This window comes from Excalfactoria chinensis, chromosome 5 (genome assembly GCF_039878825.1).
Source record: "Excalfactoria chinensis isolate bCotChi1 chromosome 5, bCotChi1.hap2, whole genome shotgun sequence".
Taxonomy (NCBI): domain Eukaryota; kingdom Metazoa; phylum Chordata; class Aves; order Galliformes; family Phasianidae; genus Excalfactoria; species Excalfactoria chinensis.
Genome location: NC_092829.1, coordinates 44,616,995 through 44,640,848, shown reverse-complemented (window position 1 = coordinate 44,640,848; position 23,854 = coordinate 44,616,995). Strand labels below are relative to the sequence as shown.

Below are 23,854 nucleotides of genomic sequence, written 5' to 3'. Positions count from 1 at the left end.
AGGAACTGTTAGGATCACCTCCTTAACAGAGACTGCTTGATGAACTCCCGCGTGTCTCTTAATTGTGACATAATCTCTTGTAAGTAAATATAATTGAAATGTTACCGTTTTTAATGGACAAACTTCTGGACAAAAAATGCCTACCAACAACTCACTGACAGTACATGAAACAAAAACAAAACAAACAGATCCAACAGCACAGTAATCTCTAAATCACTCTAAATAATTGCCTTAAAATCACAATCTTTGGACACAGATACAATACCTTTCTAATTCAATATGAAGTTAAAATGCTGCTTACGGTTGGGCATTGAAAAGGAAATACAGTTCAAAGTATTTCTATCATGTCCTCCTGACAGAAAACCTATCCCTACTGAAATGAAGAGGTAAAGGCTTTTCAGAGTTTAAAGCCACTTCGAAGGCTGTCACTGTGCACCATTTCATTATTCATCTGCTACAGTGTTGGAATCTTAAATTCAGGTTAAGTGGGAAACCCTTGTATGAGCATGCATGCCCATGCTGCACACAGCACAATGAGGTTATATTCCTGATAAATAGTGACACAAAAATCACATAGCACACTGTGGACTTAAAAAGAAATCTTAAATTTATATGCATTAGTTGCTCTCATATATGAGCAGCATGTAGATTTTAAAACTATCCTCAGCGGTGCAGATGGAGTTTGGCTTGGAAAAGCATGAAGCAATCTGCATTCTGAATTTCTTTCCCATAGGTGTGGGAGAAAAATGTACTCTCAAGCATTATTGGTTTCTTGCCCAATTTAAGAGAGCTTTTAAAATTAAGATATGTTAATCTATTCAATAAATACTAAGACATATCTAGAAATCATTTTCCTTTGGAAATACATTGTTTTGTAATATTTTTGCAAAATGTAACAGCTTTAGCTATTTTCAAGTAGAAAAGACATTAATAATTCAATAAATAGAGCAAAAAGTCTATTTTCTGAACCAGCTGAAAAATTCTATGCAGTTGCAATAACTATATAATCTAAAACAGATATGCTGAATAATCATGAATTCAGTATTTTACCTTCCAAGCTCAAAAGGCAAAGTACCATCCCATATTTTATAGTTGTATTGATTACAGTTGACTCTTAAGTTTGAGGCTGTAAGGCAAAATAAAACTAAAGGAAGCTTTTTAGTTCACCTCATCATACAACACAACTGAACACTTGTTCTTTATGCTATTAATATCACTATTCCATGTTCTTTTCTAATAGTGCTCCTGACTACACTTAAGATGGATGACACAAAACACGACCTCAAGAAGATATATATATTCACATTATGGAGATACATCTTTACATTTACTCTCCAAAACTTTTTATTAAAAGTAAACAGCGTTGAAGTTCAGATATAACACACATAATTAGAAATATGGCAGAAGCACATTTTATCATGAGAATTTTATATTTATACATAAAGTTATTTTCTTTCTGAAAACATGTAAGAATTGAAAAGAGTTTTATTCAAAGAGAAGAAGATTACTAAAAGAATACTGGAATTTGAAATTTTCTTTCAGATATAATATTGTTTTCCAGTTTCAGTAGAACACTGAAACAAGGACTAAAATATATATATATAGAAGAAGCAAAGAAGTAACACTTAATTTTCTTCTCTTCAAATAGCAGTCAGTAAAGATTCTATTAAGTGCAGAAAAATCCTACATCTCTGCCAGGTCAATAAAATGCTGGCAGTTTTACTAAGATTGCTCTATGGTGTTATTACAGAATACAAGTAAAAAATTATACTCAGCATTTTCATACATGCTTTTGTCCTGGACAGTAAATAATTCTCAATTGATATATTTACAGAATGTAAAACAAGCCCACTATTTTCAATTTAGAAAGGAATTAACATTGTATATTAATATAACGGTTGTCCAGTAGATGGCAAAATATCAGCAATATCTTTCATTTTCTTGAAATTTGCTTAATTTAAACCCCAAAGTACAGTACGTATTTTTTTTTTCTTTTTCCTTCTAGTCCCTGCTTTCTATTTCATTGGATAGCAGGATTAGCTTTACCTTTTGGATGTTTTCTGTATATTATCTGCTTGAAAGACAATTTCATCTTCATCAGTTCTTGATACAACAAAGCACAATAATGTTACTATCCTTTAAATAGTCCTTTGAAGACAGTTTCTTCACCACTGAATTTTTTTTCTCCCAAAGCATGCTGCTGCTACTGTTCCCAAATTTGCCAGCACATGTTAGCATACTGTGTACAAAAATCTCTTAGCAACAATATCTTAGTGTCTAACATTTTCCTTCTTCCAACTATGATTCATGGAGCCATCTGTAGTCAGATATTGACATGCAGTATCTTAAAATAGATACCTTGCATTTGCTCAACAACTAGTTTTAGCATCTGAAAATATAAATTATGGGCAAGGGCCAATATTTCTTTGAGGCTCTTCATCATTCCCTTGATCATTTTAGCACCGTTTAAACAAAGGCGTGCAATGATCACTTTGCCTCAGTGTTAAGGTCACAGGCTTCACGCTTACCATCGTGTGGCAGTGCGCAGGTCTGCGGTGCTGGGTACCAGCATCCTTTATGAACATCTTAAAGCTCTCCGTGCAGCTTCCTGCGCAAGGGCCACCTGGTGCCCTGACTATTCATTAACAGTAATCAAAGACTTGACTTTAAAACTTCAAGTACTGCTGCATTGCAGCACTAAGGCAAAAGTGTTTTGTACCCTAGGAACCTAAGTGTCCCAAAACAGGTGGGAAAAGCTTTGCATCTTTCTAGGCAATGACGAAAAGACTTTCACAGCAGTGGTACAGTAGGGAATAGAAGGATGCCCTGAACGTCTCTCCCACAGGTTACAAAATTACAGACAGATCTACTAAAGCAGTGTTTCTGTCTCTCAAAACTCTTTTTGTTGTGTTGGTTTATTGTTGGTTTTTTGTTTCTTTGTTGTTGTTTTTTTGTTTTTTTTTTTTGCTTTCAGCAGCAGCAGATTACAAGAATAAACTATCAGTAGCTAAAAACTTTGCGGTTATTTGGTTCAATGCAGTTTGCAATCTTACATGGCTTAAAAGAAATTGCTAAAATTAGGTAGCATTAATTATACCAAGTACAATATTGAAAGATTTAGTAACTTGGCTTTGAAACAATCTTGAGCGAGGCATGGAAAACACATTTCCATCCCATCCACTCTTATCAACTTCATGGAACTAGGATTTTACCCTAACTGCCTTTGTGTATTAAAAATTTAAAAACCAAGCAAATATTCAGTTATGCAACAATGGACACTCGATACATATGCATATACTTGGCTATTATTAAAAACGTACATTGCAAACATTTTCTTTGCTAAAATGCTGGTTTTGCTTGCAGACTTTACAGATGCTATGGTCTCTGGTAAAACACTCAGTGACTACAAAACAGTTTCAGAGTTGATGAGCACATTGAATTCAACTCAATGTTAAGTGAAGACTGAAGTCCCTCATTTTGTTCTGAGTTCTTCCTTAGCAAGGTTCCATGGTGGCTGGACACCCAAAGTGCCATTAGGCAGCCAACCTCATTTTCCAGCAACTTTAATATGATTTTAAAAGTAGAATGTGTATTTTACAGTACAATAACCTTTCAAGAAAGTATACAACTATGTTCTTAAAACTTAACTACTCTTACTCATGAATAAGCCATGACTGAAAACCTTCAGGTTAAGCTAAGCCTGCATGGAAACCAAGGTTAAAAAAAAAAAAAAAAAAAAAAAAAAAAAAAGTCCTTTTCTCACAACTTGCAAGCAAATTTCTTCTAAATCATCTCACACTCTCAGCTTTGAAATGCAAACTTAACTCCTATGACAAAAGGATCCAGAGTTATGCAATAACCATCTTGCCAGGAAGTGTTGAACTGAATATGCCGGCAAGTCAGCTAAAGTTACCATGAAACATGTCAGGCAGTAAAAAAAAGAATGTGCTGGTGAATTCATCCCGGGCACAACTTCGATGCTTCATGTCACTCTTTTATTTCCTTCTATTTCCTTGGATGAGAAATAACTGCTATTTTTAGGTTGCCCTGTTTTATACAGACTGCACTGAGCCTCTTCCTTGGTCACCCTATGTATTAGGAACATTAGTATTTCTATCCTACATGAAGTAAAAAGCATGCACATTTTTCTTATGCTTCTCTGCTAAAATGCCACCTAGCAAGTCATTCTCAAGCAATATGCACTTTTCTATGCTTGTATTTTAATTATTAATACAAGAAAGAAAAAGCAGACAGTGTGATACATGCATTTACAATTACAAATGCATTCCATGAGAAAGTCTCGCTCAGGCTGGAAAGAGCCATCAGAAGCCAGTTATTACATAATCCCCATTACTGCTACATGGGTGAGCAGCAATTCCAAAGGAATGTTTATTGAAAGCAGATAAAGCCGGGTTGCAGCATGAGATGAATCAGATAAGGCACAGCCAGTAATAAAATTGATTTAATTTTCTCTTTTTCTCCCCAATAATATGCTAAATCAGAAAGCCATGAAATGTAATCTTCTTCAGCAGAAGTCTTTTAGAAAAAAAAAAGACTGAGAAAGCATGCTGTGATGCTGTGTGCTGGATTTTGCTTTCCTTGAAATCACAGTAGATGTTGAGTTACGCAGAAAATTTAGCAAAGGGTGTAAAGGTGTGCCCTGCTGTAGGTGCTTTCACGTCTGAACACAGGTTTTCCTCATAGAAAAGACAAAAAATACTATATTAGCAGCTACTTCCCAAAATACTTTCAGAAAAAAATGTCTTCCTACTCACAGGAGGCAAAAGACAGTGCTCACTATTTCACAGTGAAAACAGCTTATGGGATTCAGTTCTGCAAACAGCACTGTTTAATAACACGGTGTTGTTTAAACTGCTACACCAAATTGACAAAAATGCTTTTTGAAAGCCCTTAGGGATAAATGCACCAAGCTAATAAAATATGATTATTATCTTATCTAATACATTTGGTGGATTATCTCCAAGCTCAACGTGTTAGCTACAATAAAACCTCTGGAAACAGTAGAAAAGGCCAATGCCACAACACGCATTGATGAGGATGGACATGGGGATGTGGTGTACGCCAACTGCTCAACACAAGCACCCTCCAAAGGGCAGTGCAACAAGATGCTCAGTCATCCCAGAGGCACAGATGCCTCATTTTATAAGCAACAAGAACTCACATGGATATTAACAGAAATTAACAGCAAACAGCCTGTATATTCATGTAAAAGCAAGAGATCACACCAGCACATCACTTGCCTCTCACAGCCATAATCGTTAGCTGGTATTTATGGACCTAAGGTGCCCATAATCCGGGCAAGAACTTGGCTCAGCCTGCAACAACACGTTGTTTCCCCCAAATTTAAGCACTGAGTATGACAGTCTGTTCAGATGCAAGCAGGCAGAGGTGAACAGCAGGACACCACTGGGCATCATGAACATCAAGGCAGAAGTGGTCTCAGCCTAAGTGAAGAATTTCAGTTACTCTGAAATTTCTCATTTCTTACCATCAACTAATTTGATCAGTGTCAAAGAGCTTTTACATACAGATCACAGCTTCACACAAAGTCTAATGATGTACTATGAATTTAATAGAGAAAGTGAATAGCATTAACATCTCAAAATAACACTCTTACAATAGAGTAGGAAAACTTTACATGTAGCAGATTACTGTAAGCATGGTTATCTATGGATTGTGAAACAGATTTCCCACACAGTTTAACTGCCTTTATACCACACACACAGGTACAGGAATCAAGAAGTCATAGAACAGCATCTCTCATTTCTCTCACAGTTAAATCTAATGCAGATTCTGATATAATGCACTTTTCTATAGGAATACTGAAAGAATAAATACTTGCAGTCTGTCACCCTCTGGAAGTTAATACGGCAACTATCATTTCCACTTCTATATATGTAATACCCTGGCAACAATGCAATTCAAATAAATGGGCATTTTATATTAATCCTGTTCATTGTGGACTTAGGATTGTTTTAGAGCTTTTCTGATGAGCTGGAGATACAAACTCTGCTTTAAACAAAGAAAAGTAGAAAAGCAGCTCCTTACATTTACAACAATCAAATGACAAGATTACTGTGCTCTTTAAAGCCACAACAAAAAATACACAGAGTTGGCACAGCTGACCTTTTTACAAGGATTAGACAAGATACATGTGACTGCTCAGTTACAGTCCAGCCAGTTAAGAACTTACCCTTGCTGCCTTCCCTTGTAGGAGATAGTATGGATAAAATTATAACAGTAATATTCAGTCTGGCTATCAAAACTCTATAATTAAATTAAAATTATAGAGATGTACATTACCTCCTGCAACCTTCCCCATGACAGCTCATCACGTCTGCGCTGCACACCAGCATCTCTCACTTGGAGGCAAGAACTGGTAGTGACCCTTACAATTTAGTTTGCTTAATTTGTTCCCTCCTATAACCTAGTTTCAGCTGCTTCTCAGTTTTTTGAAGTTTATCCATTTGGTGGAAACAAACGGACAGATTGGCTCCTAGCTACCCCAGGGACACTTTGCTTCCCAGTGAAATATTGGTGCATGGACAGACACCTGAGGCACTTCAGCTCCTGCCTGAGCAGGAAGAGAAAACACAAAAGGGTTGATAAAAGGCCTGGGATCCCACACACAAAGTACAGTACAAAGAATCAGCTCATGGACACTCCTCTGTATGTTTGCAGCCACATAAGCTGATGTTGCTACACAATTGCTTTACTTTTTGTTTTGTTTGAAGATGTACCTTGATGTAAGTATTTTTTAGTACAACCAAGTGTGGCAATATTTTGCCTTTCACAGTACAAGATGATCACATAATTTAATTTCTTTTTGTTTTACCAAATTATTTCAATCTGTCCCCTTTTCTGAAAAATGACAAAGGATAAAACAGAGGTTAAGAGAGATTAGCCAGTTCCCTGCAAACCATTGCTGGGTCAAGGGGAATGGATTTTAAACTCATTACATATGCATGTATATTATTCTTCTCCTGTATCTCTTCCCAAATTCAACTTATCCAAGCCAGGAGAAAGCATTAGCAAAAGATGTGTACACACATGCTGAGTGGGTGGCTAAAGAGATCTAAAGAGAAGGAAAATGTTCTCCTTAGATAAAAAAAGCCACCGTTTCTACCTACTGAAACATTGACTGCTCCCTGCCCCTTGGGCTGAGGCCCCAATTTTCAGTTTCTGTTACAAAAGCAGTGTACAGAAGCATCTTTGCTGTCCCGCATTCTCAGTGTGCATATGACATCCTGCTTTGTTGTCACAAATTCTTTAATGAACTAAATACTGACCCTTGGTAATTGTGCTTCATGCACAAGTAAGGGGAAACATTTGCCAAGCAGATACTCAGTGCCTCAAAATCAACAAAAGAAGTAAATCTACTGACAACTTAGGTCACTTCTAGCTTCCCAATGAACACTTTTCTCTTGGAAGTGTGAATGGGAACATCTTCCATCCCAGCTATTCTCAGGAATATTTTCACTTGGCAACAATTCCCCTAATACTGCAGCAGATACCATACCAGCACAAAGGCATAAATATGCTGGAAGTAATGTAGAAGATTCCCAAAAATCCTTTTTCTCATATGAGAACATGTGTTCCTCTATAAATAGCACTGCAAGGTAAGTGATGAGAAAACATGTCATAACTAATCATTGTTTGCATCTGGGTATATCACCATGAGACTTTTTTCATTTATTCTTTTTAATTTTATAATCGCTTCTTATGAAAATAATGGTGAGTATGCACACATAAGTTCATGTAGTATTCTGTTCTTGTATCATCACCTGTGTGCAGTTAAAAGCATGCTTTTTTTCCTACCACAATTATTAAACATGATTACATGTTTGAATCTCTTACTCGATATTGTGATATTTTAATATTGATGTAAGTGCAAATTAGACTGCATACTTTTCTATGGCAGATTGTCTTTTACCTGTTACTTCTGTATTGCAAAGCAAAATATAACTCATCAGTGGCCAAACATGGATAAAAAAGTAAGCCAACACAAACACGTAACAATAAATTCAATGATTTCACTCAAAGCAGGAAGAAAATAAGAATAAGCTTAAGGTCTGACTAAAGGCAGAATGCATCATCAGAAAAGAGATATTTTAAGAGGCCTCTTTTGCCAATAACACACAGCATCCAATGATGCATTCTTTGCACAGGTGCTTTAGGGAAGGAATCAGGATGAAAATATAAAAACAAATACTTGGCAAAAAAAGGAAGTCATTTTCTAATTGCTACATTCCAATAACACAACAGATGCATATTTTAACATTTCCTTGCATTTATAAAAATGACTTCTTCAAGCACTGGACAGATTTTCAGTTTTAAAGTTTGCTTTCTCAGTTTTACCCTTCAAAAATAAGTCAAAGAAAAAAACACCTGGAAACAACTACTTGTCCTTTGCCTACAAATTCCACCAAAAAGAGATTCTGCAAGATAAACTAAATCAAAACTAAGCTCTGGGAAGCCACTATAGCAATATGCTGGATGACAGATTAATTTTTCTCTGACCCATTGCTAGCATATGTACTTTCACCTTGAGAAACCCCCACCCTCCCTCTTTTCCATGTAGCCAGTTCCCATTTTTCCCTGAATTGATTTTTACTTTTTCTTCTGACTCTGGTGATAGAAGTCTTCCTAGGACCATTATCTATCTTGCTCTTACCAAACTTTAACCGCCACCCAGCCTCAGCCAGTCCTGTACTTTTCCACCCATCGGCAAGCTCTCAAATGCCATTTTTATTTACCAGTGCCCAATCCTGTGCATCTGTATTCCTCTAGCAAGCTTCTAAATACACAATCTAGTTTCAGAGCCCCTGAATTTGAGTCAGGCTGCAAACCATTTTACACTGTTGTGTTACTAATACAGAGATCACTAACAGCATGTGGGGCAATTAAAGAAAACAAAACAACATCACACAACAGGGGAGATTGGACATGGAGAGGTGGGTCAACAGAGTTTTCCAGTATGAGAAAAGCAACACATGTTTTCCTTCACCCATACTCAGAAACAGCTGAATCATTTTGTTTTTTCTGAACAATGTAGCCTGAGACACCAGGCATAGAAAATTTCAAATGATTAAAATCTGGCAAAAATATGAGCAACTGAAAATGGATGCACAGCCAAGACATCGAAAGGAACAAATCTACCTGCAGTGGAATTGCACTGGAAGATGGTTGTTCTTCCTGCTGTCTATATATCTGCACATTAAAAGACTGTGCAGACTTGAGTCAGCAATGGTCAACAACAAGGTACATATGAGAGAGAAACCACCCTTAGATACAGCCCTGAACGTGACTAAATGCAAATTCCTCAGCATATTTGAACACATGAGCTTTAAACTCACTGATTATTAGTTCCATTAGCTCTGTGCTTGGAAGTGTTGAGGCAGTATAAAAACATATGAATTATTCACACAGGACTTCTGCGCAGTAGAAGAAAAATGATAAACGATGTGTATGCCCTTTTGAACTTGTATAATACAATACCAGTGGTTTGTAAACACCTACAGTGTCAATGGCATGTAAACACCAGAAATTCCTGAGTTGCTGGAATAATGTTTGTAAGATAAGAAATTTTACATTAATCTATAGATGTTGGTAAGGTATAATGGATCTTCTGAAAGGACATCTAGAAAGTTTTTTAGTCAATCTTGCAGCTACAACAAGGTCAAAAAATAAGGTTCTGTCTATGTTTTTAGTAATGAAAAAAAAAATGTTAATGGGGGAAAAAAAAAAACAAACACCTAAAATCACTGGAAACTTAAAAGCCAACCTACATCTGTTCACCATTTCATTATTCAGTTCTTGAGAGCTGTAACTCAATCTTCTGTATAATGGGGGCAAACATGTTTAGCAAACTCTCTCAGAAGGTATGAACGGTTGTGGAGGCATCAATAGTACTTACAGCAGTCATGGTTGAGAGCACATTCAAGTTCAGTGCTATGAATGAAAGCACAAACCTGCTCACACATACATAACAGCATATTATTAGCTAGAACTTCCAGTTCTGTAATGCTGATAGATCTATCCCTTCTGTTAGCACAGAAAAATTACCATATAAGGTACTTAGATTACCCAGTCAATACATGATGGGTAAGTAAACGATTAACAAACAGAACTAACAATGTCACATAATGATGTGGCATAGGTTTCATCTTAACTGTTTATCCACTTTTAATCAAAACACAATATGCAGAAGGTTCTCAAGCCCATATTGAAGACAATACAAGAACTGTCCTAATCTACATGGAACACAAACAGGGATGATATAACATCTTGTGTAAGCATTATTGCTTATTGGGGGGGGGAGGAAAAAAAAAAAAAAAAAGTACATGCTGGAATTTCTTCTGCCCCATGCTCTGTTATTTCAGAATACATCTTACCAGCAAAAGGTTCTACAGTTGACAGTCATAAGCAGACTTTCAACACTGGATAACATGAACTGTACTCGGTACTGATTACTAAATAGATCTGAGCAATCAGCCAGAATGAAGCAAACCTCTTTGAAAGCAGCTAATTAACACATATGCATTCAATTAGGAAACATCCACAAGGTTTTCCAGGCTTTGACAATGGCAGTGTCATTTCAACACTAATTCTTTTAGAGAATTAAATAGTAAAAAAGACGGCCAGATCTCAGGCAGAGATATCTACAAAGTAGCCTGTACGGGGTACCCTAGTTAAAAGGCACACAATTTAACTTGGAGTGGCTTTTTCCTTATGATCTTGTAAACCAATGTATATTTTAAGCACCACCATTATTTGGAACTACATGAACACTCCCTTGGCTCTGTTTTTCATTTTTATTTTTTAAAAGTGCTGTAAAATTAAAGGGCATTTGCCACAAATGCCAAATACAAAAGTCAAAGCGTGCCCCTCATTTTTGGTAGGCCTTGAATGCAACGTACACATTTATTGATATACAGATACTTTGTACTTACAGGAAAGACCAATTTCCACACAATCAATTATGTAAGCAGCAATTCAAAGGAATCCTTTTCAATTTTTCTCAGAAAAACAATATAATGAAGGTTATTCAAAAGAATAGAAGGTGCAGCTACAACTGTTCTCATTATATACATATGAGATGCTTCAATGTTCCTTGCTACTGATTACAAGAGTAAACAATTTTAGTATGCAAAATCCTATTAACTCAAGGGGATTCTGCATAATTTTATAACAGCTCCACTTGTGGTGTCTGATCGACTGGGTCAGCATCAGACAGATGGCAAAGAATTAATTCTAATGCTGCTTTATTGCAGTGCTGCCACTGGGGTTTCTCTACTCACCACATTTGGAAAAACTGGACTATTTCTTACATTCCTTACACCTAAATGATAACACATAGAAGCATTTTATTCCACAGGGACAGGTACACTTCCACTATTAGTGTCTTCTCTTGAGGTTATTTCTCCTGTCTCTGTGCTCACTTGCTATTCCAATTTTATTTGGTTTTAGCGAGTCATCCTTCACTCCTTGAGGCCCTATAACCATCAGCACTAGCATTTGCAAAGATTTAATTTTCTGTCTTTTTCAATGTGTTTTCATAATTTAAGAGAAAAAGTAACAATTTTGCAGCATTAAGTAGAAAAAGAAAGATGAAAAATAGTTTTGGTAACGGAAATAGTTTTGCTTTCCAGCCAACCTCTCTACATAACAGCCTAAAACAAAAGGAAAAGTGAATCTCGGGTGCTGAGAAATAAAATAATCTGATCTCTCAAAGTAATAAATGACACTGGATTCTACCCCTTGAAAAATTAGGGATTCCTTTGTTCCATTTTTAATCATCCAACTAAATCACTCCCTAAATATAAGGTGCAGTGATAAGTATTCTCTAAAACATAGTGAATTTGTGTTTAGTATATATTTAGATGTCAAACTATTAACAGCCTAAAAATAGTCCCTAAAATTATATGCTGATTCCCCAGTCCAGGTAAAATGATCCCCAGAGAAAACAGTGGTCTGGCTGGAATTTGCAGGCAGAACTCTGAAGCTTGAGAGACACAAACTGTCCAGAAAAGCTTCAAATAACAGAGCAATTAGACAAATATGGGATTATTCGGCCAAGTTATTTTTTTAAGAGTCTGGTCCTTACAGGCATTAATAACTTTGAGAAACTAACTCAGAGACCCACACAGACATAGCAAATAATCAATTTCAGCTGTCAAAGAATGGGAGAAATGCATTTTATTTTATGGGTAGCTCTTTCTGGCTTTTGCATGAGCACATGTGGGTTTTTTTATTATTATTATTCTAAGCCGAGATTATCTAATTAAGGATCAGAATGTAATGGGATACAGAGTGTGCAAAATTAAGTCAGGATTTCTTATTGTTTAAGGAATACTTGATTTTGGGAAATGGTCCCTCCATGTTTCAAAAGAAGATAGTTCTGTTTAGGGCTACAGTACCACCACTCTTCCAGAAGTACCCTTTTCTGCAGAATAAAATTGTTCTCTGTTACATTTTCTTAAAACATTGCAATTTTCATCTCTATTTCCCACATGCCAGTTTGTGTTACAAATGCTTTACTGCAAACCAGACTAATTAAGACTGCTTCAGAAATAAGGGCTTAAGGTTGTCAGACATACCTGGCAACTCTTTTGGACAATTTTCATCCATTTAGTTTTTTAATTAAGCTTACTGAAAGTCCATAAATGGAAGCAAATAATGAAAAAACATCTAGCAAATTCTGAGTGATCCTAAGAAAAACTTTCCTTGCAGAGACAGAGATGACAATTCAACTAATTCCACTGATAGGGCACTCAACCCAATCAAGTCCTTGAAACATCTCCCGGTTCTTTGGCACCACACCCATGGAAGGAAGAATCCACAAAAGACATTAAGGAAAAATAAAAGTTAGGGGTTTGTTGTTGCTGGGGGGTTTTTAGGCATTGATGAGCAGCAGGAAGAAAGGGCATTCATTTTTGTTGTCTTTGTTTGTTTGTTTTTTACCTGAAACGGAGACTGGCTGTTGTAATTCTTAATCTCCTTGTTTGCCCCCCGGAATAGCAGCACCCTGGCACAGCTCTCCTGAAAATGGTAGAAAAATAAACTACTTAATAGCAATCCTGAAGAGAGGTTGATGCTATGAGAATGTGTTTGATAAGAACAGCAACATCAAGAAATGAAGTTACTAAAGTAGCATTTTTTAGTATTTTTGACAGGGCTTTGCATTCTGTGAAATGAGTTAGAGTAGAAACAACTTGCAAATAGGAGAGGGAAAAAAAAATAGAGGAATATAAGTTGTAAACATTATTTTTCTTTAAGAAACAATACCTTGAAAATTCCATACTGAACAGATTAGATCTTGCAAGAAAACATACTTTTTTTGTGTGTGTGTGTATTTCAGATATTTTGTAGCTTCCCCCCCCCCCCCCCTCTTTCTTTTGGTGTGGTTGGGGAAAGTATTTTTATTGTTTTGGTTTGATTTTGACTCATTTCAGTGCTGTAACTGTAAGGTGAAAATAATACAAAGATGGTAATAATACAAGAAGGATGGTGATAAATATCCAAAAAGTTATCTATAGGAAAAACTCACCAGGGTAGAACCACACCAGGCTTACTTTCTCTCCCTTCCATAAAAATTATTAATTATTAATAGAGCAAACTAAGTGTGATCTTTCTTCTAAGGAAGAGACATGCATGAACTAAATCCCTCTGAACTGCAGAAATCTGCAAATAAAATCCTTTAAAAACATTATTTTTTTCAATTAATACATGATATTCTGAAGGCACTAGTCTACAGTGTTGTAAAGTATGACCAATTGTAACTTGCCAGAAACCTTCTGTGATTCCTATTTCCTATATGTAATCTTTAGTGTTCATTTTCATCATGTCTGCACCTGGGTCAGGGCAAGCAAAAGCACAGGAGAAGTATTTGGGGATGTTGGTTGATGAAATTTTTAACATGAGCTAGCAGTGTGCACTTGCAGACCAGAAGGCCAATCTTATCCTGGGTTGCATCAAGAGAAGTTTGACCAACAGGTCGAGGGAGTGATTCTGCCCATCTACTCTGTGCTCTTGTGAGACCCTACCTGGAGTATTGTGTTCAGTTATGGGTCCCCCAACACAAGAAAGGCACAGACTTGTTGGAGCAGGTCCAGGGAAGGGTCAAGAAGATGATCAGAAGGCTGAAGCACACCCCCTGCAAGGACAGGCTGAGAGAGCTCAGGCTCTTCAGCCTGGAAAATAGGAAGTCTATAGTAGGGGGCTGGAACTAAACGATCTTAAAGTATATTTATATATATAGTATATATAGTCTAATTTGCTTGCACTGATATCTGCACTTTAGTTGTGTTATCTGTAACTCTAAACATAAAAACACCGAGATCAATATGCAAAATCTCATTTTTTTTTCTTTGTTTCTGTGTGTGTGTGTTCTATATTAGTGAACATTAAAAAAAAAAAAAAAAAAGAAAAAAGAAAAAAGTAAAATAAAAATAAAAATAATCTACTTCAAAAAGCAAGAATTTATCCAGATGAGCATTTATGTGGAAGTTAGGAAAACAGAATTGCCAAAATCCTGAGAAAATTCCCTGGGAAAAGCTGGAAGAGAAAAATTCAATGGGTAATGACTCCATCTACAGGAATCAATAGGAAAAAAGAATTCTGCTGTTCCTATCCTCGTCAGCCAGAAAAGGTCACAGTTCCTTCCTTCCATATTAGTTAGCAACAACTTTCAAATAAAAAGAACACTGAAAATATTAACACAGATTACGGTTCACAGCACATAGAGGGGGAAGGAAGAAGAGAGAGGGGAAAAAAAAAAAAAAAAAAAAAAAAAAAAAAAAGTTTATTTTTACATATTCCTGATTAAGGAAAGAAAATCATTAAACTGTAGTAAAACATCCTATCTCAGAGGCAAAGTTAACCAGCTACAAAAATACCCATGATTTGTAGGTGAAATTTCAGTGAGAGCCTTCTGTGTTTCACAGAATCATTTTTTCCACCGAGGTCAGAAGAACACATCTGTACATGAGAAATACTGTTGTGTAACAGGATTTTAATTTTCATACTGCATAGCCTTTGCTAAAAGCATGTGGTCTTGTAGATGGCTAAGGCTATGAAAACACTTCAGTAAGTTGTTAAAATAATATAAAATGTAAAAAATATGAGAGAGAGCAGAGTTCACATTTTTAAGTTTATATGTGCATATATTCATAAGTTTATATATTCCAAATTCTTATTCAAGAAAAGTGAAAGAAATGAAGTTTAAAAATATATGTTTAATATACTCACCAGAAAAGTTTATGGTTAGTTGTGTATTAACTTCCTGATGGGAAGCTTACAAGCAAAATTTTTGTTGAGAATGTGAATTTTACTTTTCTGGATAGAAATCTTGATAAGTGTTAACATGCAGAACCTTTGAGTGACTACAGAAGTGAAGAAATCATGCCAACCTTATCCCGGTTGCCCTGGGTACTTAATGGCCTGTTGAAGCTTGCAGACTGAGCAACAAACAATCCCATAGAGCACTTTACCCACTGACATGCTGCTTACTTCAAACAATAATCAGCATTAATGGGGAAGATTTGTAAGACAGGACCCTATGAATTTATTGCAAGTATGACACACACATCAAGGCAGAAGACTTGAGAATTGTCAAATAATTCCCAAAACCTATTTTTAAAACTGTTGAGGTTATTTTAGACATACTTGAGGAATCTGCTTTGATAAAACTTCTGAAACAGCCAAGATGGTAATTGATTAAGAAGCAGATGCTTTAACAGATGTTTTGCTAGTTTGAGTCACATCTCATGACTTGTGTTTTCCTAATTCAATGCAACATTGTACGTTCTGTATTTTAACAGTTGTAAAACTCATCCCCTCTCCACCACACTTACAAAGAATGTTGAATGCTATCAAATCAAAATGCTAATGGCTATAAAAGTTGTAAACAGCAGGGAATTAGATATCTTCTGTACAATCTAAAGATAAATCTCCACAGTATTTCTTATTTAATTCTAATTTAAATTCTAGCAAAACAGCAATAAGTTCTGAACAGGAAACAAATATTGACACACAACACTAAAAAATATAGTTCAGCAATTCATGGTTTTGATAGCTTTTCCTGCTCACCTGGTTGTAAAGGGCGCAGATGTGCAACGCTGTGTTCCCTGATGCATTCTGTGCACACATGTCAGCACCATAGAAAAGGAGGTGTTCCAGATGTTGGACGTGTCCATATCGGCAAGCCTAGCAAGAGATGTGTTAATATCTCCATTATTATACAGTCTAGTTGCATCAGTCAAGCACTCTAGGCCAGTGTCTTTTTTATCAGAGAAGACGTTACTTTACTTGGGACCTAACTTTCAAAACCACCTCTGGTCTGCAAGATGAGACTCAGGTCTATATACATGCCTGTGAGCTGAGTTATGTGCATTTCAGGTACAGCAAATCTGTGAAAAAGTTTAAAGCATATCCTTAACAGTAAATTATCAATAAAATACAAATACCAACATTTTTATAATATATTCTTTGATAGGACACATAAAGAGAGCCAGTATTCTTATTATGCTCATCATGTTTGACAGTTGACAGAAAATAGCTTTTTGTCCCACAAATCTTTGGGAAGTTGTCCACAAGATGGCACTAAAGACGATCAGATTTCCAAAGTCTGCTCTTTAGGTTTGGTTGACTGTGGTCAAAGTAGTTTAAATGAACATTTTCAAATTCTGTGATGTCAGTAGATGCGTCATGTCCTAAAGAGCATTCCTTTCAGGTGTTTTGCTACTTAACTCCTAACACTGTCAAATGTTATATTCAGTCACAGAGATAAAGCATTAGAACTTGAATAGTTGGAAAGGAACTGATACAGAAGGAGACTCCACTAAAATTTGAAATTTCCCTGATTAGCAAAGAAGTCTGAGAAAAATCACATTTCTTCCACTCTTCATTCTCATTTACTTGACTCTTTTCTTCTCTGTAGCACACCAACAGAGTATCTCAGAGTATCTCAAAGTTCATAATATTTTCACCTTGTCATCGTTTACTGGGAATTATATCACCTGCACATCTTGCAATTTGAATCAGAAGCATTAAGTGTGCTGCTGAATGCAGGACTAAATGTTATGCATCTGGGAGCAGACTGGATTTCCCAAATCCCAGACTAATACATTAACCACCACATCATTCTCTAATTCCAAATTTCATCATATAGGAAGAAAAGAAAATTCACCAGCATTTTATTAAACAGTTTACTTATTTACAGATTATTTGCCAAAATCATGTTGGCTGATGTTAGCACAAAAAGGTTTAAGGTTGTGCAACAGAAAGCAAGGAACTGAAACTGGGTAAAAGCAAGAAACAGAACCAAACCAGAGCTGTGTTTCTGACTGCAGTGGTCGTTAGACCAAATGTACAATGTGCCATATTAAGCTATCAGCTCTGTCCAATTTCTAAAAGTCAGTCAACTGCTAGATAAGAATGTGCAGGTGTCCAGCTTTCTATTCTTCATACAACAAGCTGGACTAAAACCAAGCCCTTTCCTCACTTTGTTTCCTTGCTAAAGCAGGATTTGACCTTCTCCCGCTCTTTGTCAATCTGACAGAAATGCTTCCTCAGCTTTTTGGGAGCTCTGGAAGACAACAATACAAGGGAACTGTATGTTAGGTTAGCTGTCCAAACTGTTAATCAGGGCTCCCTGTTATAGTCAACAAAAAGAGACAAGCATATCCAGAGGATGTTTAGTTTATTTCCATTACTGCACAGCAGAACACTTTACCTTTTTCTCCTTACTGAATGGGTAACTTGGAGGTTTATTTTCTGCAGATCTTCTAACAAAACTAAAAACACACTCACTGAAATGTATTTCTTTGCCACACAAAGTAACTTTGCCTTTCTCATGCAGACAACATGTGATTGTATCATATATCTGTCTTCCTTAATTCACTGATGAATGCTTGGAGAATCGCTGCTCCATAAGTAATGTCTTCTATTTTATTACAGTGTTTGCTCACAATATCAGAAGCAGATGCTAGCAGTATGGCAGTTGAGGTTGAACTTTCCCACCAATATTCCATTCCATTTTGTTGCAGTGCAACAGATGGCAGCAGAGGGGCAGCCTGACAAAATGGCATCCAATATGGACTTGCATAAGAAACAAAGGTGTGCAGTGAATTCCTCCATGTGGAAACAATGGCACTCACAGACACTCACTGATGCTTGCTGAATTCTTATGGAGACCTAATAGTGTATATGAGTACAGTGAGGTGGTGAGTAGTGTGTTTCAGCAGCGGTGACAGTGATATGATAGACAAGCCACATTCTGGATGGTTGTGCACAATTGTCACATCATGAGATGAAGAGTATCTTGATCAGCTCATCTGCATGCATTGGTGATTACTGAACTGAAAAATAGTGTTTTGCAGATGCAAATTTGCTCTATCAAATAATGTTACTGTTCTCTCTAAAACTGCTGTAGTTTCCGTGGAAATAAATAGGGGGCACTACTTTTGGAGCAACCCACATACTTCAGTCTATACAATCCGTTCCCTTCACAGGCTCAGAAATGATGGCAGGGCATTCTTTTTACTTCTTACTAGAGACAGATCCAGATTTAAACACACATACACACTAAAAAAAAAAAAAAAAGAACCCATGTACAAACAGAAAAATTAAAACACTTAGAATCTCAGTATCCATATATGCAAGGAATTAAAACTGAACTCAGATCACACATTTGCAAGGACTCAGCTACTTGCAGTACAACATACTACATGATTCTAGCAGCAGAATCCTCAATATAAATCTTCCCTGTAGAGTTAAAAGAGAAAGAAGAAAGTATGTCTGACAGACAAGAAGTTTTATCAGGGAAATACGCATTTAGTTGCTAACAAAAGGTCAATTTACACTTCTTTTTCATTTTTTTTTTTTTTTTTTTTTTTTTTTTTTAAACCAGAATGTCACTAAGACACTCGTGAACTTCAAATTTCAAAGTGTCCTTTGGTTAAATATGATTAGCAGACAGCTGTGGCAGCAATTTCTGCAGCAAAATCTACAGTAAGCATTTGCAAAAGCAGGATGCAAAGCAACGAACGGGAATTCCATACTTGAATGTGCACAGGCTGAATGTATACAAATGGTATTCAAAACCGTGTTTGGACACAGAATAGTAATCTTCCCTACCTGATGAATTTCTTGCCATCCATTTTCATCTTTGCAGCTAACTGTAGCATGTTCGTGAAGAAGCAGTTCACAGCAGTAAGGATCCCCCCCCACAACAGCAGTGTGATACAGCGGTGTCAGACCACAGCTGTCTTTGTAGTTAGGAGACGCTCCAAGCTCTAAAAGAGTCTGAAAACAAACAGAAACTGTGAAAACTGCTTTTTGAAGGGAGTTAAAGTAATTAGAAGGTGATACTTGTCATGTCTATCGGTTGCTCATTTATTTACAAGCTGAAATAATAGGCTGTGACAAAGAGTAATTTAAACTAGGAATGACCTCAAAAGAAGTAGGATCTCAAGGAATCTACAGGGATGACAGGGTAAGAATGAATGACAATGTACAATTTCTATATTTACATAAATTTCAGAACTGGCATTCTTAAAATGCTTCATCACCTGTGAAAAACATTTACTTCTTCATTTATAGAAAACTTTATCAAAAATATCACATAATTTGAATATCTATCAAAAGGAAATAAGCAAATGCCATAAACATAAGATTGAATCTAGTGTTATCAAGGTAATTTAAGAATATCTGTTAAAATACAAAAGAAAACAGAAAAGACTGTAAAGATACACTGCATAATCTATATCACTGGCATTTGCTTCCAAAGAGACAAGCAGTAATATCATTATTTCCTCAAGCAAATCTGTCCCAATTTATCAGTCAGTGAATAAATTTATATTTCACCACTTCTTCTCCTATCCAAGAATCAAAAGTCAAAAGACCCAGTGTTGAAAGCAAATCATAGGATTTGAAAGCCTATAATGTACTAGAGCAAACACAACTTAAATGATCTATTGAGGATGGTATAGTAATTAACTGAAAGCACTCTCCTTTATATATTTTTCTGCATAAAATAATGTATAATTTGGTACTGAAAGCATCTACCTTGAGGGTTACTTGGTTTTTGGCTCTGGCTGCTTTGTGCAGTGCTGTCATTCCATCTTTGGCTCTGAAGTCTAAATGTGCTCCTCCATTTTTCAGAGCTTTTATCACTTCTACTGTATTATCAAGTTGAACTGCCAAAGTTAGTGGTGTTTCTGAAGGAGAGAATAGTACACATAGATTTATAAAATAAAATAATTATCAGATTTATAAAATAATGAACATTTGCTTTAAAAACTGATGAAATATTATGTTAAAAGTATTGATCATAGAAAACCATGAATGATTATTTTCCTCCTTTGTCCAGCAAAGCCATAAGGATACCATTATGCTAAAGATACAAAGACAACAGATAGAACGCATGAGATTGAACCTGTTCATCAGTTTAAGCTGAGCAAACCCAAGGTACTATGTCATGCTGCTATTTTTACTGTTCTGACCTCCACTTTCTAGGTCATGATAGTTGGGATCCAGTCCTCGGTCCAACATTTTTGTGATTTTTTCCACTGAGAGATGGTGGACATGATCCATAAATTTTCTCAAGTTAGCCTGAAATAAAGAGTGACAAATGAATCATCTTCTGTTTGGAAAGGAAAATTTTTACTCAAAGTGAAACATTCTGTCACTATGTATACACTGACATCATTGAACTAAGTCACACTCTTGGAGAACCCAAATTTTTTCCATGATTACATCCTACAGTTCATAAAGTTCAGGAATCAAATGTGATAAGAAGATTCATTCGTTGATAGTTTTAACCAAAAAATAAAAATAAAAATAAAAAAATTAAAAATATATATATTAATTTAGTAAGAAATTAGATTGGGAAGGTGATCATTACTGTTCTGACCAGCAAATGAGTCTGAAGACATAGATCAGCATTTTTGCAGCATGCTGAATACACACTGTATTGCGTAGTACAGTTCATTAGATATTACTTGTACACCTGTGTAAGAGTCAAACTGGAATTTTGTTCATAGAAAAATACAAGATCACAATTTACATCCCTGTCAGTGTGAGAAAGACATGTTGTTTGTTGTTCTGCAATTCACTCAGGTGGTAATGAATGTCTACTTATTTCCAGCTTCTCAGACACATTACTTTTCTGAATAGGCATTTACTAACTTCCCCAGTAGACAAGGCATACCTTCGTATGAAGTTTGGCCAGCTGTTTTTCATCAAGATTGAACTGTTTGTACACTCGTTTCTTGTATCGAAACTGAGAGGGAAGGAAGAACAAACATACAAAAAAAAAAAAATTAAAATGTCATTTTTTGCTTAAAAACTAACAATAAAAACATTTCTGACTTTACCAGAAAGTATCATTCAAAACGATGGAGTTTTAAGTAATATTCATTAAAAAGACCTACTATCTTATTTTGAGTATTCACCTACAATCAGCCCTATGCATAAAAATGTGTTGTTATAGTTCATGTAATCAAAATGTCTATCTTGTATAAATGTAATGAGATGAGTGGAATTATATGGGAAATGAGATCGGTCTTGAGATTCTACATAAACAAGCAAGCTTTACAGGGAATGGAGCTTACTCCTAAGGGTAGCTCTGAACTTTCATTTATGGTCTCAGACAGAAAGAAAGCCTGAAAATGCAGGTTAAATAAAAATAAATAACATTTCAAAATATCCACTAAGCACTTCTAAATCTTAAATGTTCAGAAACAACTCCCATAAAATCCAGTAATCAACATAGGCAGAACACAGGAACCGTTCACCTGATGTTTAATGGGACTGGTCCTGTGGGTGAGGTTCACAGGACTGTCTCTTTTGGCTGAATCTCAGTCTCTGTGAGCAGTTTGCTACTCTTTGGCTTGCATGGAAAGGTCTGCAGCCAAAATCATGGGGTTTATATTTATTAGATTTATTATATTTAATTTGTTATTATCTCATGATAATATAAACAGTTCAAAGAATGCAGCACATTTGCTGGACAACAAGACTACACCATAGGAAGATTTAAAACCAGATTCTATAAAAGCCCACTTTTAACCCACACATTGCGTCCCTTTAGCGGCTGTGAGAAGAATTTTACCAATTGAATGCTTATTAAACAAAACTGTGTAACAAAGATAGCAGAGAAAATAACGCAGTTATTTATTTTGCTTATGGCTATTATAGGAACATCAGAGATCAACTTTCAGAATTAAACTGCTGGACAATACAGGACTCAAAACTCTCTCTGGACCCTGTTGTTGTTTTGTTTTGTTTCTTTTATTTGTGTCATAGTGGGGAAAGTTTATTAACTACAGATTATTACTGGATGATGTACCACCACGCTGTCAATACTAACATTAATTAAATGCTAGTTTTGTGCCTAGCTTTCTGAAAGAAAGACATTTGGCAGGAGTCAAATGGCTATTATTAAGCAACTGTTACCCTACGTAGGTAAAGCTAATCATACACCCAAAATCTTAGTCCAGAGCCTTATGATTCTTTCTTAAATCACAGACTATTCTCCTAGAACACATCTCCTGTGTCCTCAGGAGACAAAAGTCCTCAAATCAAATCTCCCAAAGGGTCTGATTCTTTGCAGGCTTTGGGGGTAGCATGTAGAATAACTCCACCAGCAATCAAACCCTAGCACTTCTGAGAGGAAGAATTCGAGTTCATACTTGATGATTGCTGTTTCCCAAATGCAATTCAGATGCACACAGAAACCTCATATATAGTTTAGAGTATAATCTGTATCAGAGCAGTACAATGTTATTTCAGATTTTCCATCAAAAAATACCTCTAGGGAAGGAACTCCTTTATTCACCGGCTGTGGGTATTCCCTGAGAAGTCGTTCCTCATCCAAGAACTTTCCATCTCTACCATTGCTTGCTGGCTGGAACAGTCCATAATTCAGGACATCTTTCAAACTCTGATTCAAAGTGCACAAAATTCGTTGCTTTGCAACCCACACTGAAGCTTCTGGGTTAAATCTAATGCATTTCTGCAAAGAGAAAGGAAATCTAAATTATGAGAAAGCATTCAAACAATACCTTATACTGTAAAATATACAAGTGCTGTATACTTATAATCTATATGTGCCATGGCAAAGTCTACATCCATAGAATTATATTTCAGACTCTCATTCTTCTACAGTAACTAGTACACATGCACTGTGAAAACCCAGGACATCTAAAGTCATTCCATAAACCTCAGAGACCTTATCCTTCCTCAAAGAAAAGGCGCCTTCATGGCCAACTAGTTAGAAAGGCCAAGTGAAAGAAGGGATATTACAACACATTTAACCATCGACTTGATTCTAGGCTGTTCTGAAGACCAGTCTGATCTGCAAGAGTTTCACAGAAAAATGGTAGTCAGTTAAAATAAATTTATCTTGGGGTAAGAGGAGGACTTGAAAATGCAGAAACCTTTGCAAGCTCTCTGCTATTGGGCAACATGAAATTTCAGGGTTTAGGAAGTTTGAGTACTTCATAGAACATCCTGAGTTGGAAGGAACCCACAATGATCACCGAGTCCAGTTCCTGACTTCACAGAGGACCACACAAAACCAAACCCTACATCTGAGAATGTTGCCCAAATGGTCCTTGAATGCCATCATGCTTGGAGCTATGCCCACCACCTCTGAAGAAGAACCTTTTCCTAACATCCAACCTGACCCTGTCCTGACACAGCCCCATACCTTTCTCTTGAGTCCTGTAGCTGACACCAGAGAACAGAACTTGGTGCTGCCCTCTTCTCACTATGAGGAGCTGTAGAACACCATGAGGCCTGCCATGCTATAACTTCACTGTTGCTTCTG

At 36.2% G+C, this 23,854-nt stretch overlaps 1 protein-coding gene across 4 annotated transcripts in view; it reads right to left on the bottom strand.

Moving 5' to 3' along the window:
- SHANK2 (SH3 and multiple ankyrin repeat domains 2) overlaps positions 1-23,854 on the bottom strand; it is a 292,208-nt gene that overhangs the window by 262,020 nt on the left and 6,334 nt on the right. For 3 of the 4 annotated variants that reach the window (XM_072339251.1, XM_072339252.1, XM_072339253.1), the window contains exons 2-8: positions 22,835-23,038; positions 21,233-21,304; positions 20,526-20,634; positions 20,089-20,240; positions 19,159-19,326; positions 16,111-16,227; positions 12,985-13,062 (exon numbers count right to left, since the gene is read on the bottom strand). In XM_072339251.1, the coding sequence (XP_072195352.1) occupies positions 12,985-13,062; positions 16,111-16,227; positions 19,159-19,326; positions 20,089-20,240; positions 20,526-20,634; positions 21,233-21,304; positions 22,835-23,038 (900 nt within the window). Of the gene's footprint in view, positions 1-2,046; positions 2,193-12,984; positions 13,063-16,110; positions 16,228-19,158; positions 19,327-20,088; positions 20,241-20,525; positions 20,635-21,232; positions 21,305-22,834; positions 23,039-23,854 lie in introns of those variants that run through there. The other variant, XM_072339254.1, reaches the window with a different exon arrangement.